Source organism: Dermacentor silvarum, chromosome 3, assembly GCF_013339745.2.
Source record: "Dermacentor silvarum isolate Dsil-2018 chromosome 3, BIME_Dsil_1.4, whole genome shotgun sequence".
NCBI classification, from domain to species: domain Eukaryota; kingdom Metazoa; phylum Arthropoda; class Arachnida; order Ixodida; family Ixodidae; genus Dermacentor; species Dermacentor silvarum.
The window spans coordinates 201,559,279-201,575,463 of NC_051156.1; the positions used below are offsets into that span (position 1 = coordinate 201,559,279).

Consider the following 16,185-nt stretch of genomic DNA (forward strand, 5'->3'; position numbering starts at 1 on the left):
GCGTGTATAATCACACACACAGTGCCTGAAGTTGTTAAACTGTACAATCAATACATGAATATGCAAAACAAACTTTTCCACTTGAAATTTTCTTAGTTGGTACTAAAATGATATCTGCATGGAGTCCTCACCATAGCAGTTCTCGTTGAAGCAGCGTTCTCCATAAGCACAGTCACCATCAGAAGAGCACTCCACTGAAATATTACATAGAAAAATGTCATCAAGATTGAACTTTATAGGACAAAACAAATCGTATCAAGCAGCCATGCACTATACAAGCACCAGAACTCACCTCTACACCTTGTTTCGACGCAGGCGTAGTTAAATCCACCACAGTCGCTCGTAGTTCGACATGACGATGACACTAAGAGACCAGACAAACAAAGTAAGAATTCATGCAACACTGCCAGGCACAGTCTATGACTGCAGTAGGACCTCGTTTATATGATAACTATTAAAAAAAATTATGCGCACTAAAAAAGAAAATGTGTGATCCGATTGGTATGATCCAAAAGGTGCATTTCTTATGTCCCTGGCCTACAAGCAATTACATCAGTAAGACTTTAGAGGATACACATCTCCAATGAAAACTCGGCATTTCGAAGCTAGCCTGGCTCCTCATTCAGGATTGACAATGAACAAGTTCCTGTCCAATGTTGTCCTTGGAAAAAGATCCCAGTTGGCTCCGAAATGTCAGGTGCAATAAAGAAGTTCTGTCTGAAGACAACATCTATGCTCTAATGTACTGACCCAGCCACACACAAAAACTCCAAAAAAGTTTAGCTTCCAATCTGGAAATCGTATAAACAGGCCAAAATATCAATAAAGTCCTACCATGCTCCCACATCTGCCTGCGGCAATAACATTGCATTTGTAAACAAGGTTACCGGTACCACTGGAAATGTCAAATAAGCACGCGTAGCCTCACGTTTCTTTCTCACTGTTTATAACCATTGCCATCCTCAGTGTTCTGACATTGCATACTCTCACTGAGAAATCTGACAGCATAAGAGACAACAGACATACTTCCCAGTTGTAACCATGTAGCTCAGCAAGCGGGACAGGTGACCAGATGCTTCTACAATTGACAACTCACCTCGTTGGCACGAGATGTGAGGGTTTCCAGTGAATCTGTTTGGGCAGTGGCATTCTGTCCTGTGGTTGATCACTTGGCACTCGGCATTGGTACCGCAGGCTGTCGGACTGTCGCAAGGGTCTGCGGGCCAGAATGCAATTTTGCATTGATTACGAGCACACAAACATTGCTGACAAGAACAGCAAACAAGTCCTCCAACTTAGATGGCATAAGCAAGCCTGTGGACGCTCAGCTCTCATTTCTTAAACATGCGGCAGAGAGGACCTGCTTTCCAGAAGCGTCTTATGCATTGTTTGAACTACGGACAAGTTCTGGTCACATAGTTTAGCGACATCGCCAAATAGTGCTTGAAGAACAAAAAGGCATTACAGAAACATTACCAGATCAAATATTGAAGTGCATAGCTTCTAAACTGAGATGGGAAAGGGATCTCATACACCGTCAGACATTTCATGCCTTTTTATCAGCCTCCTAAACAAATTTTCCTTTATGTTACCGTTGCCTGAATAAACAATAATTGAATTATTTGTTTAATTTTTAATTTAACGATAAATCTTGACAACAAGCTATGTCACCAGGACAGTGATTAAAGTCGTAGATAAAATATAGACGGCACAATTTTTCTTACTCTTGCAGCTGTTCAGAACACAGGCTTCATTGTAGCGGCAGTCTTCGTCTTTCCGGCAACCAACTGAAAGAAGAAAGAAAGAAAATAGTTTTTTTATTCCTTGTAACGTCAACACTTCCTTAACTTTGTTTTTTTTCATTTTTGATAATTATTTGTAAAGCAATCTGCGCAAAGCACTTACCAATGCAATTTCGGTCCAAACAGATTTCTTTGTCAAGGCAGTCTTTGTCTTGCAAACAGCCTTGGATGCAGTGGCCATCCACACAAAGCTCACGGGCTGCACATTCGTCCCTCTTTGAGCAGGGAGCTGTAGAGACGTGAAAAAAAGGCACAGATAAAGGTGTCATTATCGTGGAAAATCACTTTGTTTTTAAAGAGTTAAGTGAAATTTTCCTGGGGACCAAAAAGGACATTGACTAGTACACTGTCGGTCATACGTCAGCAGTACCGCAACTAGGTGTAAATGCTAGGGCAATATGGCAATACCACAGCATCAATCTCACAATATCCAATATTACAATAGAAACTTGTTTCTTCATTTATATATGCAAAATGTAATTGGGTTGTTTTAATCTGACTCTGACTTATCTATGCCCTAAGTGTAGTACATGTAGCTGAACCCCCCACAGGTATAATGAAATATAACTAAAGAAAGACTTCTTTATATAAAGGCGTTAAAACTTTTTTTTTTTTTTGCTTACTATGAAGGTATTCAAAGCCTATAAGACAAAAAATGGTGCCAATGTTATGCAAGCAGTCGTATAGTATAGTAAGAGGAAGCTTCAGGCATTAGAACTGTCTCATGCTTAAGTGAGCACCTGAACTCTTAGTGCCTTCAAACTTTGACCCCTATGTACAATAATTAATTGCATAAGTTCCTTTTTGTGCTGCATTTAAAAACTACCCCAGAATTTTGTTTTTAAGGTGTTGAGGAACATTTCTGACAACAAAAACATGAACTCACGTCTACACCGGCGTTTCTCGCAGACCATGGGTGCTGGGCAAGCTCTGTCATCATCACAGAATGGAGGAACTGAAACGTATAAAACATTGTGTGAGCGATACGGAAGTAAAGAAGACAAAGAGATTTTAAAGTTACTGCCAAACAGCAAGAGTTGTGGGAACCTCCCAGGTAGCACTCACTTCGAACACATCCCTGTAGATTGTTGTAGGGCTGCCCAGTGAAACCGTGCGGACAGAAGCAGTTGGGCCTGTGGTTCTCCACCCGACAGATGGCGTCGGGACCACAGGTGTTGGGGAGGCCGCAGGGACCTGTGCACAGTGATGTCGAGGGTCCATTGTGATGCGCATAGTGACTACATGATTGACTACAAATTGTAGTGATGACTACATGACATTTACTGGAGCTACGCGTAGGCTATGAGAGGCATCAAATCGAAGTGAAAAAGCTACAACATGAGAGCAAGGTGTCAAGGCACTTAGACATCGTCTGTATGCATAGTCGAGTATGAATTGGCTGTGAAGTGCTTGGATTAGTAGCATGTAATCCTGCCTCAACATTACAAAAAAAAAAAGAAAAAAAAAATGCTGACCAATTTTTAAGCTGAAGAGAATGTGGAAGTGGAGCAGACGCACAAAGCACTTGATCTTCAACTCAAAGCTAGGATAACCGGTGCTGTGCATGTCTACTTTTCCAGTATTCTAATGTGTTCATACCAGAACACAAAAATAAAAATGGACAACAAACAAATCCAGCAGGTAGAAAATGCGCAATACAGAGCACTTATGTGTGCCTGAAGTACCAAGTCCACTTTAAATAAAATAGCTGCAGAGATGTCTTATTCCTGCAACGCCTCACAAACTGTAAAGAGGAGAAACCTTGCACCACTTGTTTAAAAGATTCAAGGGTCACTGACATTTGCAAAACATTGCCACTCACTTTTACACATTGGCGGTCCACCACCATCCGAAAGACAAGCTGCAGTTGGCGGGCAGTCTGAATCTCCGTTGGGACACTCATTCGGATGCCGGCCTTTCAGCGGGAAGAAACAAGGAGGTCAATCACTATTACTAAATACACACTCCATTCCTATCTACCAACTAAAACACTCCCGCCAAAGCCCGCCAAAGACGAGAAAGGTGCTTAAGCTAAAACGTTTACATCTGAAGAATGTGTTGTGAAGAAAACTCACATCCTGGGGCTTTGTTGGGGTTTCCGATGTGCCTTTCTGGCGGACACTCGCACGTGGCTCCACCGAACTTGTTCTTGCAAATAGCCGTCGGGTGGCAAGGATTTTGCTTCAGACAGTAGTCAATCAGCTGACAGCCAGTCACGGGGTCGCCTTCGTAGCCGTCTCGACAGCGGCAGATGGCAGCATGGTTTCTCGCTTCACAGACAGCATTGGCTCCACAGCCGCGCCTCATTATGCATGGATCTTGGGAAAGAAAAATGTGGAAAGTCATGAGCGGAAAAATACTTAATTTAGTCACAGCAAACTTCAAGCATGGGATGAATAAATGCTGTTGGTAAAAATCATCTTAAAGCTCGACTTGTTAGTCTACTATTTATGCTGAGACATAGCTAATTCTGAACCTTAATTTGCCCATTCCTTGCTGGTGATAGCCTCAATGTGGTTCTTTCCTGCAAGTGCTGAAGTGTGTTTGAGTTATCACATATGGCTGAATTTACTGTGTCGACTAACATACCCCTGCAACAAAATATCCCGATTACCACAGAATAAACCATCGTGATGTCACCTCCAGAATGTCTGTAGGCATTTAGTTACTTCTAAGTAATTAACTGCTGTACTGCTATGCTATGTTTTGCCTATTCCATCTTATTGGTGTGGCAATGACTCGGACAGAATTAAGTGCAATAGAATTTGATTTTTGTACACTCCTCAACAACAGCTGGCTATCAATTTACACTAGCTTAACGAGTTAACACAAAACATTATTTGCCCTGTAATCTGATTGGTTATCTCTTCATAAAATTCTCATCATGGCGTCAATGTTAGTAACTCTCTGGAGAGCGCGCACTTACCAACACACTTGTGCTCAGTACAGATCCTGCTCGTCGGACAGTCCTCATGTTTGAAGCAGTCAGCTGCGTGTAAACAGAAACACAGCGAGTCACACATGTTATAAAATTTATTCCATTTATGTGATTCATTCTTTTTCACTGGTAAACAATCTCATTAACGCTAACTTGTCATCTTCATTAAATATGTTTTCTCTACCGGCTTAGAACACCATGGCAAGCAACTTGTTGAAGTTTCAACCCTTTTAATCGCCACAATGAACCCTTCGCGAAGCCCCCCCATGGACAGCTTCCCTGAACAGAAAGAAATACACCATGACAGTGCGATTCATCCTCAAAGCACAAATTAGGTGCATCACGGCATCCTTTAAGAACCAAGCATGCAGACACTTCCGTCATGGTAGAACAGTGTATATCAGTGCTGCACTTAATTTTTATCGCTACTCCTTTACTGTGCCTGTCAAAAAAAAAAAAAAAAAATCTTTGTCACTCGAATAAGCTCACTTGGGTGTTTTTTATATATCTGTGACATACAATATGAGAAGGTTGTTGAATTTCGTGGTGCAAAAATCAGGAACAATTTATCACTTGGAACAAAAAGAGCTAACAATCCTAAAACTGCTGTGCAAAATCTTTCATAATCCATACTAGGCTCTTTTAATTAGAGTATCTTTAACAGTTCTTTGCTAGTACTGCTTCATGCAGGGATTAACATTCCCTTAACTACAATTATTATTATCATTCTCATGGCATATAACTACTGTGGATGTTTTGTGATGTGCTGTGAACTGCACTTTGCTATCCTTTGATCCCAGTCTAATATGGCTGAGCAATATTGGACTGGGAACTAGCCATCACTGTGGCTACTAGTACAACTATTCAAGTATAACTTTCAGCAACATGATTCAGTAAAGGTACCTTTGCTTTGAGTGTCAACATGACTGAATACCAGTTAGGAACAGACAGAATAAGGAAATACTTCACACCTTTGATGCAGCCCTGCCTTTGATCGAGAGGGTCGCCAACGTATCCATCTAGACACTGGCAGACGGCACTGTGCTTGTTGGAGATGCAGATGGCATTTCTACCACACAGGATGTTCTCACAAGGATCTGTAATGGTACCCAAACATGCTTGAATAAGTGTTGGTAGGTTAAAATGCCAGTTCACAAATCATGCACATTGTGGTATGCAGTAAGCACCTGTCATTGCAAGCTTAACCCCCCAAAAATAAGATTGGTACCTGTTAGCTTAAACGCAAATATTCATCAACAAACAACATGAAAGACTACTGATCTGCAAGCAAAATGACTTTTTTCAAGTTTAGGTCTGCTGAAGTAAAAAGCAGTTTATTTACAGTCACTCACCAAACAAGAAAATGAGGCAAGGGAGCTTAAATGGCGTAAGATTTAACACACACAAAAAAAAGATAGCAAGTCAAAACCTTCCTGGCTTTGGAGAAGCAATTTTTATTCCAATTATGCGATGAACTTTGGTTGTGAACACCAGCTGTCACATTTTTCACTCACCTCCACAAGTATCATAGCCTCTGTCGCTTGATCTGCAAACTTGGTTTTCAGTACATTCGGTGTTGGTAAAGCATCTGTCAACTGAAAAAACAAACACATAGGCTCAGCGATCGGTCCTGAGCCATTCAAGACCAACCAAATCATTTATGAAATGATCTTTGAACCAACCTGGCTCGCAGTTGCCAGTGACACATCGGAACTGGTCAGGACAGTCACTGTTGGACCGGCAAATTTCTGCAATGAATGAAATGGTGGTTGTAATTTAAATTTCGCTGATGACATTTGCTGATGGCCATCAGTTTCTCGTGAATCAAATGCACTATTCTTTGAGAATTTAAGGCACATTGTCCTTACCTCTGCATCTACCATCTTCGCAGATTTCGTTGCTGCCACACTCTCTGTCCGACTGGCAATATACTGAAAAAGAGACCAAGGTTTGCGTCAGTAAATGCTAGGCCACGAGTAGTTGTAAGAAAACGAGCGCACATTAATTGTGATTCACTTTATTAAATCGGGTCAAGATGAATGAAACAAGTATTTATAGACGTTAGGTTATTAGCGGCTCGAATTCTTTAGGTTCAAAAAATACAAAATCTTTTTTTTTCCCCTCTCAGTGACAGAAAAGATGAAAAGAACAACCCTGCTGAATGAACCAGACAAGTATGGAAGTACCGTCTAAAGTAACTTGAAAGCCTATGACAAGGTGTACAGACTCACCTCTGCAGAGCCCCTTGTAACAAAACTCTCCAATCGGGCATCCATCGTCGGTCGAGCAGGGAATATTTTCTGCAATGAAAGAGGAAAATAAAAAAACACTTAGAAGCTGTGATAATCTGAATGGCAGACAAAGAAATAACAGCAGTGCAAATTAAGACTATCTAGTTTACTGCGTACATGTACACAAGAATTCTTTTCAACTGCACATGTGCACATGTCTCCGAAGGCCTTAATCGTCAGCTATACTCACTTATGCATCCCGTGCTGGGGTTGCCACGGAAACCGTCCCGGCACCTACAGATTGCCTGGTGGTCCTGAGAGACGCAGATGGTGTTCACGCCACATTTGGCGTTGCTCTGGCACGAATCTACAATGCAGGAGCAAAAAGCATGTTAGAGGCAGCTCGAGTCCTCACATGGACATCTGGCATTTGGTAGGGAGAGCACAGTACACATCTGAGTTCAGAGCATTCAGATGGAGCTGTGAGCCTTGCTATTATGTTGTAAATATACATACTACATTCTACACAAAACTCACCAACGCATTTGTTTCGGATGCAGATGTCAGTGCTGCGGCACTCTTCGTCCCGTGTGCATTCAACTAAAACATTATCGTGGAGAAAAAAAAAAGAAGAAGAAAGCAATGTTAGAAATAAAGCGTGTGACACTGAGCAAGTTTGCAGGCCACAGGTTTTTTTTTTCTGTGTGTAACAAGTGTGCAATATTACATGCTCAGAATTATCGCAAAAGAAATATGAAGCACTGGCTTTGACCATAGTTTGGGAAGAGATTACCAATTCATTTTAATTGTGTTCGTTATTATAATAGTTTAAGCAACTAATACTCACCCAGCTCACAGCGGTGCTTTGCATTGCCTGTATATCCGGGACGACAAGAGCAAACAGCTCTGTGGTTAACAGTGCTACAGTTGGCATTGATACCGCATGTCGTTGGGTCTTCACACAAGTCTGAAATTGGCGAGGCAAAAAAGCATTTAAGAAGAGAAGGTAGCGCCAATAAACAATGACAACAAACTTATTATCCTTTCGACTGTCACTAGCACATGTAGAGCAAGATCAAAAATACTGAAGTCAACTCTTTGCCATCTTCTTGAAAGGTGATTACAAACCTCTGCAGTACGGTGTTCCATTGATGTCAATACAAGCAGATGTTGGAGGGCAATCAGCATTTCCATTGTAGCAAATGTTTGGATCATGACCTGCAAAAAAAAGAAAAAGCTCAGGTTAATACGTGCTGTCATCAATAAGTGAAACAATTTAACAGAAATCGATCAGCAACTCTTTATTTGGCACAAAAATGCTTAAGCGCACAGCACAATAAACAGTGCCACACTTACATCCAACGCTTCCCTGCTTTCCGTAGGCATCGCCAATCAAATTGCTAGGGCATCGACAGATGTAGCTTCCCGGATTGTTCTCACATATGGCAGTGTAGTGGCATGGGTGCTGTTTGCATTCATCCGTATCTAAAAGAAACAAGAGCAAAACACCAATGTGAATGTAGAAATGCATGCACACATACTGAATGCCATTATATTGAGTACCATTACAGCGTTACATTTATGACTGCAAATATGATCCCAAGGGGCACTATAATTAACCAGAAATAAATGTGTTGCAATTCTGACACAAGTCGCAACTTTACGTTTCAAATCAAGCATTTTAGCATAGTGCGACAGGAAATCCATCCATATCATGGATGTGAAGCAGGTATTCAGACTGCTCAGCTCCATCATACCCTTTCCCCATGTTCCACTCTAGATTCCTTGAAGGGACGCCCTCTCCACTACATAGACACCCATATTCACAACGACAGTGGGATGCTGCCTTTTCTGCACAGCTAACTTGCCTGGTGGCTAAGCTCAGCATGCCCTGAACGGTAAACGGGGAAAAGCTCAGTTCTGATGACAACGCCCATGCTTAGACGAGCGATTATACAAAAAAGTATCGCATTATATTCGTACAAATAAAGCACTGTAAGGAGAAATCTGTATCATAACCGTGTGCACAAACACAATGATAACAATTGAAGCTTCATGATACAGCAGCGCAGCATACAGCAGTGCAGCGAATAGTTGACCAGTAGCCTTACCAACACAGTTGAGTCTTCCATTGTTCTCGTAGCCCAACTTGCATTCACAGAAAGCCTGGCGGTCCTTAACAGTACAGGTACCATGAGGTCCACACTGTACCCTGTCACATGGGCCTGCAAAGGAATACATGTATGCTTTGAGCAACACAACAGCAGTAACGAGATTGAAAGCGACATCAAGACACAATACTTTAATATACATGGCTCAGTCCCTGGTACACTTACTTTCACAAACAAAATGAACACATTCTTGGTTGACTGGGCAGTCCGTGTCATGAAGGCAGTCCACTGCAAGAAAAACAATGTTTATTTACTAAGCATCATCCAGCTCATCAATGATGTGCTCCTGATCTTATCAGTGGTTAAACTGCACTTAGGCATAAAACGATAGAACTTGGATGATAACATATTTACTGGCATCAATAATTATGCACAACTCAGCGAATAACCCTCACATAGAAAAAAAAAAGAAGATATAAAAGATTATCTTTGTTTGGAAAAACAAGTATGCATAAGAGGAGCAGAAGACAAAATGCTTGGTTAATGTCACTGCAATAAAATTTGCAGAAGTGTGACTATGTGCTTTCTTAGAAAGCAAACAAATAGTACTGTATAAGCTAAGTCGACTTCCATCAACCCAACCCCACTAAGAAATGCAAAACTGGTTCAAAGTAGTTTTTTTAGCATGAGAATTAAAGGAAGGGCTTTAAAAATTGTGAGTGCCTATTGGAACTTCAAAACACATCAGAATTAAGAAGAATGTTGAATTGACCAGTGCCACATCAACGAAAGTCGAGTACAGAAAATCATTGCTGGATGGATAAGACCTCCGAGGTGAACAAACTTTACCTTGAACACAACCTCTGTTCTTGTCATAAGGATCGCCGGTGTACAGGGCACTTCGAGGACAAGCACACTGTCTCTTGTGATTCACCACAGTGCAGGCTGCATTTGGTCCACAGGGCTCTTCTTCACAAGGATCTGGAAATATGGAGAACATTTCCTCATGTCAGTCTTGGGAAAGCAAGGAAACAGAGACTGGAAATTGGCAATTACACTGACAAAGGTTAGTAATTTATCCAGCGATAAGCTAAAATGTCATACATTTGAGACTAGCACTGTTTCCCAGAAAATGTTACCATGGCTCTCGCCCAAATTTTTTGAAGGTGTTCCCGAGAGTGTTGCTCCTCATTGGAAAAGACAGTGACAACTCAGAAGGTGACAAATGTAATAATTGCTCAGAAAAGACATACTTTTAGTTAAAAATTGTTAAACAGCATTTCCATCATATTGGCTATCCCGAAAGCTTTTAAAAATTTTCAACTTACTTTTAGTGATTTAAAAAGTGGATATGCATAAGAGAGGACAGTAAAGATGAAACGATACACAAAGCTTATTTTTAATCCCAACTTCCAATTCAATGGCTATGCCCATGCAATGTGCATTGCCTGTTATGATGTCTGACTGAGAGTGAATGCGAGTTAACAGCATGCACCACTTTAGAGTTGATATAATGAATGGGCAACATACTGATGCACTTGGTCACTCCATTCTGGTCACAGGCAGCATTCAGCGGGCAATCTGAATCGCCTCGAGGACATTCGCCAGGATTCGTGCAACCCGAGAAGCCATCTCCGATGAATCCTTCAGGGCAACGGCACACGAAACTGCCGATCGTGTTCTCACAGATGCCAGTGGAATGGCATGGGTTGTTCAGGCATTCGTCAATATCTGAACAGAAAAAAGGGGTAAAAAAAGAGAGAGAGAAAAACTCATTGACATATCCTATAAATAAAGTCACCTGCAGTAGAGTCATATCAATGCCTCTATCAATGTGTGCTTCGCTGCTCTCTTTCCTAGCATGAACTGATTCATTGTCTGACAACCAGTTGAACTTCACCAAGCTAAGCTAAGCTTGCAAAGTACAGTTGAACGTTGATATGGCCAACACTAATATAGCAATTATCAGATAAAAAAGTAAATCTAAAGTGTGTCTCATCGATATCAGCGTATAGAGAATATATGCTTACGAGCATCGGATATAACAAAGTGGCATGTTTCTCTCACTAGACATCTATGTTAAATGCACAGATCGCAAGAAGTGCTGAAAGCAGGGTCCATGTTGCACCAACATTGCCCAATGTAAGGCCATGGTAACACAACATTGGGCCTACATTGGCACATTTTCTCATGTTGCTGGGATAGGGAAGAACAAGTGAGTCACCTTCGCAGCCATGTTCCACGGTGTGGAAACCCGGTTTGCAAGAGCAGTGGTTCAGCGAGCAGAGCTGGTACACCTGGCAGTCACTGTCTGATCGGCAGCCGACTTGGCAGTAGCCGTGGATGCAGAGTTCTCCAGCCGGGCAGTCACTGTCACCAGAGCATGCCGCTACGAAAGAAGAGAGGGGACAAAAATTACTTATTGCTCAGATAGCAAGAAAAAAAAATTTGTTTTTACATGCAGCCTGCTCTTGGGAGAGGTTGAATGATACAGTCCCCCGGGATAAACAGTACGCCAGTTTGGTATTGTGCCTTTATGAATTCACTGTTGTAATTCGTAGCCAGCAACATTGTATTTGAAGCAACCTTAACTTACACAGATTTGGCAGAAGTTTCCAATGTCTTTTCAATTACCAGCAGCTGCTGCCAGTGAAGATATGTGTCACTTGAAAACCAAATTTACATGAATAGCTTCACTGTCCAAAACTTCATGCTGGGAGGAATTCATTAGTCCTTACATTAAACACAGTGTTATGGGGCTGAACTCAATGTCAGTCACTTTACTTTTTATTCTTGAGAAAGCTGAACTAGAAGCTCAGGGAACACTAGGGTAGTGATGCTGCACATACCCAATGCAAGAAAGAGACAAACATTTTTTGTATGCCTTCATCACCTAAGTTATATATTACTCAGCAGTTGTGTACGTTGTGGTAAGGACATTCCCAACTTAATGATTAATGAACGAAGACCACAAACTCACACATGCAAAAGTCGTTGACGCAGGCTTCTCCAATGATGCAACCACTACAGACGGCTCGGCACCTGTTCTCTATGCAAGACAAGCCCTTAGGACAAGATCCTGTGCATGTAACCACTGGCCTTTTGCAGCCAATGATAGGTGTTGGATTTCCTGTAAGGCCGTCAGGACAGTAGCAGTTGGCTTCGTGGTTGCTGACCTTGCAAATGGCGTTGGGGCCACACAAGCCCTTGATCTCGCACGGATTCTGGCAGCGGTTCTGTGAGCAGGTTTCATCGTGCTGGCAGTCACTGTTCTTTCTGCAGCCAACTTGGCAGTAACCAGCACTGAGGCACGCTTCTTTCGGAGGACAATCCACGTGGGAGAAGCAAGGCTGGACACATCGGCTGTTGATGCATTTCTCACCGGCGGCACAGTCACTTTCTCGGGTGCAGACAAGACGGCATTGCTCGTCGACACAAGCATAGCCAGATGCACAATCGTGGTCGCTCAGGCAGACAACAGACTCACGACTGCATCCCACAGCTGGATCTCCCCGGAAGTGCGGTTGGCATTCGCAAGTGGCAGCATGGCCTTCAGCTCGGCAGGCGGTGTTCAAGCCACACTTGAAATGGTCGCAGGGGTTTTGGCACATTGGTTGACCAAGACGGTCGGGGTAACAGGCAAGGTGACTAGGGCAGTCCCCATTCCCGTGAGGACAAGAGTTGGGATGGCGACAGCCCTGGCGGTATGGATCCCCGATGAAGCCGTTTGTACAGACGCACTCATAGCCACTGGGCACATCGATACACTTCGCCGAAGAGTGGCAAGGGTTGGAATCACAATAGTGAATCTCTTCACATCGAACCAAGGCATCGCCAGTGTAGCCAGGACGGCAGTGGCAAATACGCTGGTGGTTCTGAGCCACACAGCCAGCATTGACTCCACAGCCATCCACGCAAGGATCTTCGCAGTAAAAGTTTGGAAAGCAGGCTTTGGTGATGTGGCAGTCTTCGTCCTTGAGGCACTCCACCTGTTTGCACCCTTCACGCTGGTCATAAGGGTCGCCAATGTAGAGGCCGTTTGGACATGTGCATTTGGGTAGGTGGTTGTCAACGACGCATACTGCACGAGGGGCACACTTGAGGAACTTGCAGCCATCTTGACACCTGCGCTCGCCGTAGGCTTCATCAAACTGACAAACCTCGTTGGGGTGAGGGCAGTCAGCATGGTTAATGCACTCTGGTTCTGGAATCTTCTGGCACCCTCCTCTGCTGTTGGGATCTCCTGTATAGCCTTCTCGGCACGTGCAACGGCCCCTGTGGTTGAATGCAATGCAGTCTGCATCGGGTGTGCAGCTGAAACTGATGCAAACTTCAGCGCACTTCATCACACCAATGGTATTGGGAATGCAGGCGGCTGTAGTGGGGCAGCCAGTGTGGTTGCGACATTCGTCGTGCTCTCGCTCGACACAGGCAAGCACATTCTCTTGGTCCCTAACAAAGCCATGTCGACACTGGCATTCATACGAGTGCTGCCTTGGAACGCAGACACTATTCGGCCCGCACTTGTTGAATTGGCAAGCGTCGAAGCACCTCTTGCTGCCTGTGTTGTCAGTTCGACAGACGTCAGTGAGCCTTTTGCAATCTTCGTCAAGCTGGCACTCGTCCTTTGGCCGGCATCCATTTATTGGGTTGTCAGGGTCGCCCTTGTAGTCTTGCAGACAGTGGCAAGATGGCCGGTGGTTGTGCACTCGGCAAACTGCGTTGGGGCCACACTGTTTCCTTTCACAAGCATCAGTGCACTTGTCGCCATGAATGCACACCTCGTGAGAGGCACATTCATCGTCAGAGGTGCAACCTTCAGCAACAGGCTGAGTTGGCAAGCAAGCTATGTGAGGATTGTAGGGATCCCCCTGTGTACCAGGGGGGCAGATGCACTGAGCCTTGTGACGCACACCTGTACAGTAAGCATTTGGCGCACACTTCTCGTAGACACACACAGAAACACATTTCCTCAGGCCCGTTGTATCGGGTCGGCAAATGAGATCCTCTCTGCAGTCCTCATCAACCTGGCATTCATCCGGAATGTGGCAGCCACCCGCCAGGGGATCACCAACAAGGCCCGGCTTGCAAATGCAAGTTGGCCTGTGATTAACCGCCTGGCAAACAGCGCCCTGAGCACAACTATGGCCTTCACAGGCGTCGTAACAATCATTCTTGCCATCAAATACCCTCTTGCAGACAGCGATAGAAGGGCAATCGTTGTCCCTGTAGCATCGTTCAGGTTGAACGTAGCATCCAGTGTCGCGATTGTACGGGTCTCCAACAAAGTTCTCACGACACTGGCAGATAGTTATGTGATTCTCCGTCCTGCAGACGCTGTTTTGTCCACACAAGGTGGTAGTGCAACCTTGAAGACAACTCTTGATGCCATTGCGGTCGACGGCGCAAATCTCGTCATCCTTGCAGTCACTGCTTGTTCGGCACTTCGGAGTAGGAGCACAGCCCTCTCGATTGTCATCGGCAAGACCTTCGTACCCTGGCCTGCATTCACAAGTGGCTTTGTGGTGTATTGTGATGCAGTCAGCATTGGGCCCACAGCGCCTGTCCCAGCATGGATCCGTGCAGTTCCTGATGCCAACTCGAGTCAGCAAACATACGGCAGAGTCGGAACAGTCGTGGTCATGCTCACACAAGTGTCGCATGCATCCTCTCCGCAGGTCATGGGGATTTCCGGCAAATCCCGGGAGGCATTCGCAAGCTGCCAGGTGGTCCATAGCAATACAGTTTGCATTCGGTCCGCATTCGTAGTCAAGACAAAGTTCAATGCAGTCCTTGATTCCCACCGGAGTAATCTTGCAAACCTCATATCCCTTGCAGTCAAGGTTGCTGTGGCAACGGTCACGAGCTATGGGTATGCAGCCTTGCGAGACATCACCAGGATTACCGTTGTAACCTTCCCGACATTCGCAGACAGGCCTGTGAAGCCTGCCAATGCAGTGTGCATTAGGGCCGCAGCGAGTCTTGATGCAGGTTCTGGTGCAGTTCTTGATGCCTCTCGAATCGGGAAGGCAGCGGTCGCTCTCCGCACAGTCGGCATCCTGGACGCAGACGTCGAGTAGCGGCTGACAACCCCTGATGCGGTCGTTCGGGTTGCCCAAGAAGGACTCGCGGCAGATGCACGTTGGGACGTGCTTCTGTCCCACGCACCTTGCGTTTGGACCGCAAGCGTGTCGGAGGCAGACGTCGACACACTTGTTACCTCCGGACTGGTGGCGACAAGCCTCGTGCTCAAGGCAGTCTTGGTCAACTGCACAGTCATCGGGCACCTGGCAGCCTGTGCCATCATAAATGTAGCCTGGAAGACATTCGCAGATGGCCTTGTGATGCTCTCCCAAGCAGACAGCGTTCTTGCCACAGGTCTTGTCTTCGCAGACATCTCTGCACTGCTTGACTCCCTTGGTGCCAAGTTTGCACTCAAAACGCTCTCCGCAATCTTTGTTTTCCAAGCACTCGTGTTGTGGTTTGGCTGCAAAAAGCAGGAATAATCGATTAGAATAAGGGCTCTACACACTGTGTCTGTAATTTCACTGCTTTACAAAGCACTGTAGACTGTAGAGGCTCGCTCATTAAAAAACTACAAACAGTGCTTCCTGGATAATTGCTCAAAAGGCAAGTAAAGTTAAATGCAATTAAATGGCATTATTTCCAACCAAGATCTGTGACACTCAATGCTTGGTTTGTAGTTTTATGCATATTTTCACGCTACCTCCAAGCTTACATAAAAGCAAACTGCACAATATTAAGAAAATAAAGCGAGTATGGGGCCTATTGCAAAATTTTTTAAACAGATACAAGCAAAGGACTTATCACTATGTCACATAGCTTAGCATACTACCCTGCTTACTTAATGATATACATCACACTGCAGTCACACTGCAGTCACACTGTATTCTCAAATGATCACTTTTACAGGTAACTTTACTTTTGAGTGATGCAATGCCTCACTGCAGAAACAGGCATTCTCTTAGCTAATCAGCGCCCACTGAAACTGATGCTACCCCCAAAATTTATCGATGACCCAGAATACGGCCCCAGGCTGATGAATCTGGCTGATCGAATAAAACAGTTCGTAACTACTTTAA

General features: G+C 44.2%; 1 protein-coding gene across 1 annotated transcript in view; it reads right to left on the reverse strand.

The window, feature by feature from the left end:
• The window catches only part of LOC119446510 (uncharacterized), a 329,517-nt gene that overhangs the window by 49,411 nt on the left and 263,921 nt on the right, over positions 1-16,185 (reverse strand). Inside the window, 26 exon segments of the mRNA XM_037710951.2 lie at positions 132-194; positions 293-364; positions 1,097-1,216; positions 1,725-1,787; positions 1,906-2,031; positions 2,689-2,757; positions 2,868-2,996; positions 3,625-3,717; positions 3,878-4,120; positions 4,729-4,791; positions 5,712-5,837; positions 6,255-6,335; positions 6,423-6,488; positions 6,609-6,671; positions 6,972-7,040; positions 7,222-7,338; positions 7,509-7,571; positions 7,819-7,938; positions 8,100-8,189; positions 8,328-8,456; positions 9,083-9,196; positions 9,308-9,370; positions 9,932-10,063; positions 10,613-10,813; positions 11,307-11,471; positions 12,063-15,569. Coding sequence (XP_037566879.1) covers positions 132-194; positions 293-364; positions 1,097-1,216; positions 1,725-1,787; positions 1,906-2,031; positions 2,689-2,757; positions 2,868-2,996; positions 3,625-3,717; positions 3,878-4,120; positions 4,729-4,791; positions 5,712-5,837; positions 6,255-6,335; positions 6,423-6,488; positions 6,609-6,671; positions 6,972-7,040; positions 7,222-7,338; positions 7,509-7,571; positions 7,819-7,938; positions 8,100-8,189; positions 8,328-8,456; positions 9,083-9,196; positions 9,308-9,370; positions 9,932-10,063; positions 10,613-10,813; positions 11,307-11,471; positions 12,063-15,569 — 6,147 coding nt within the window.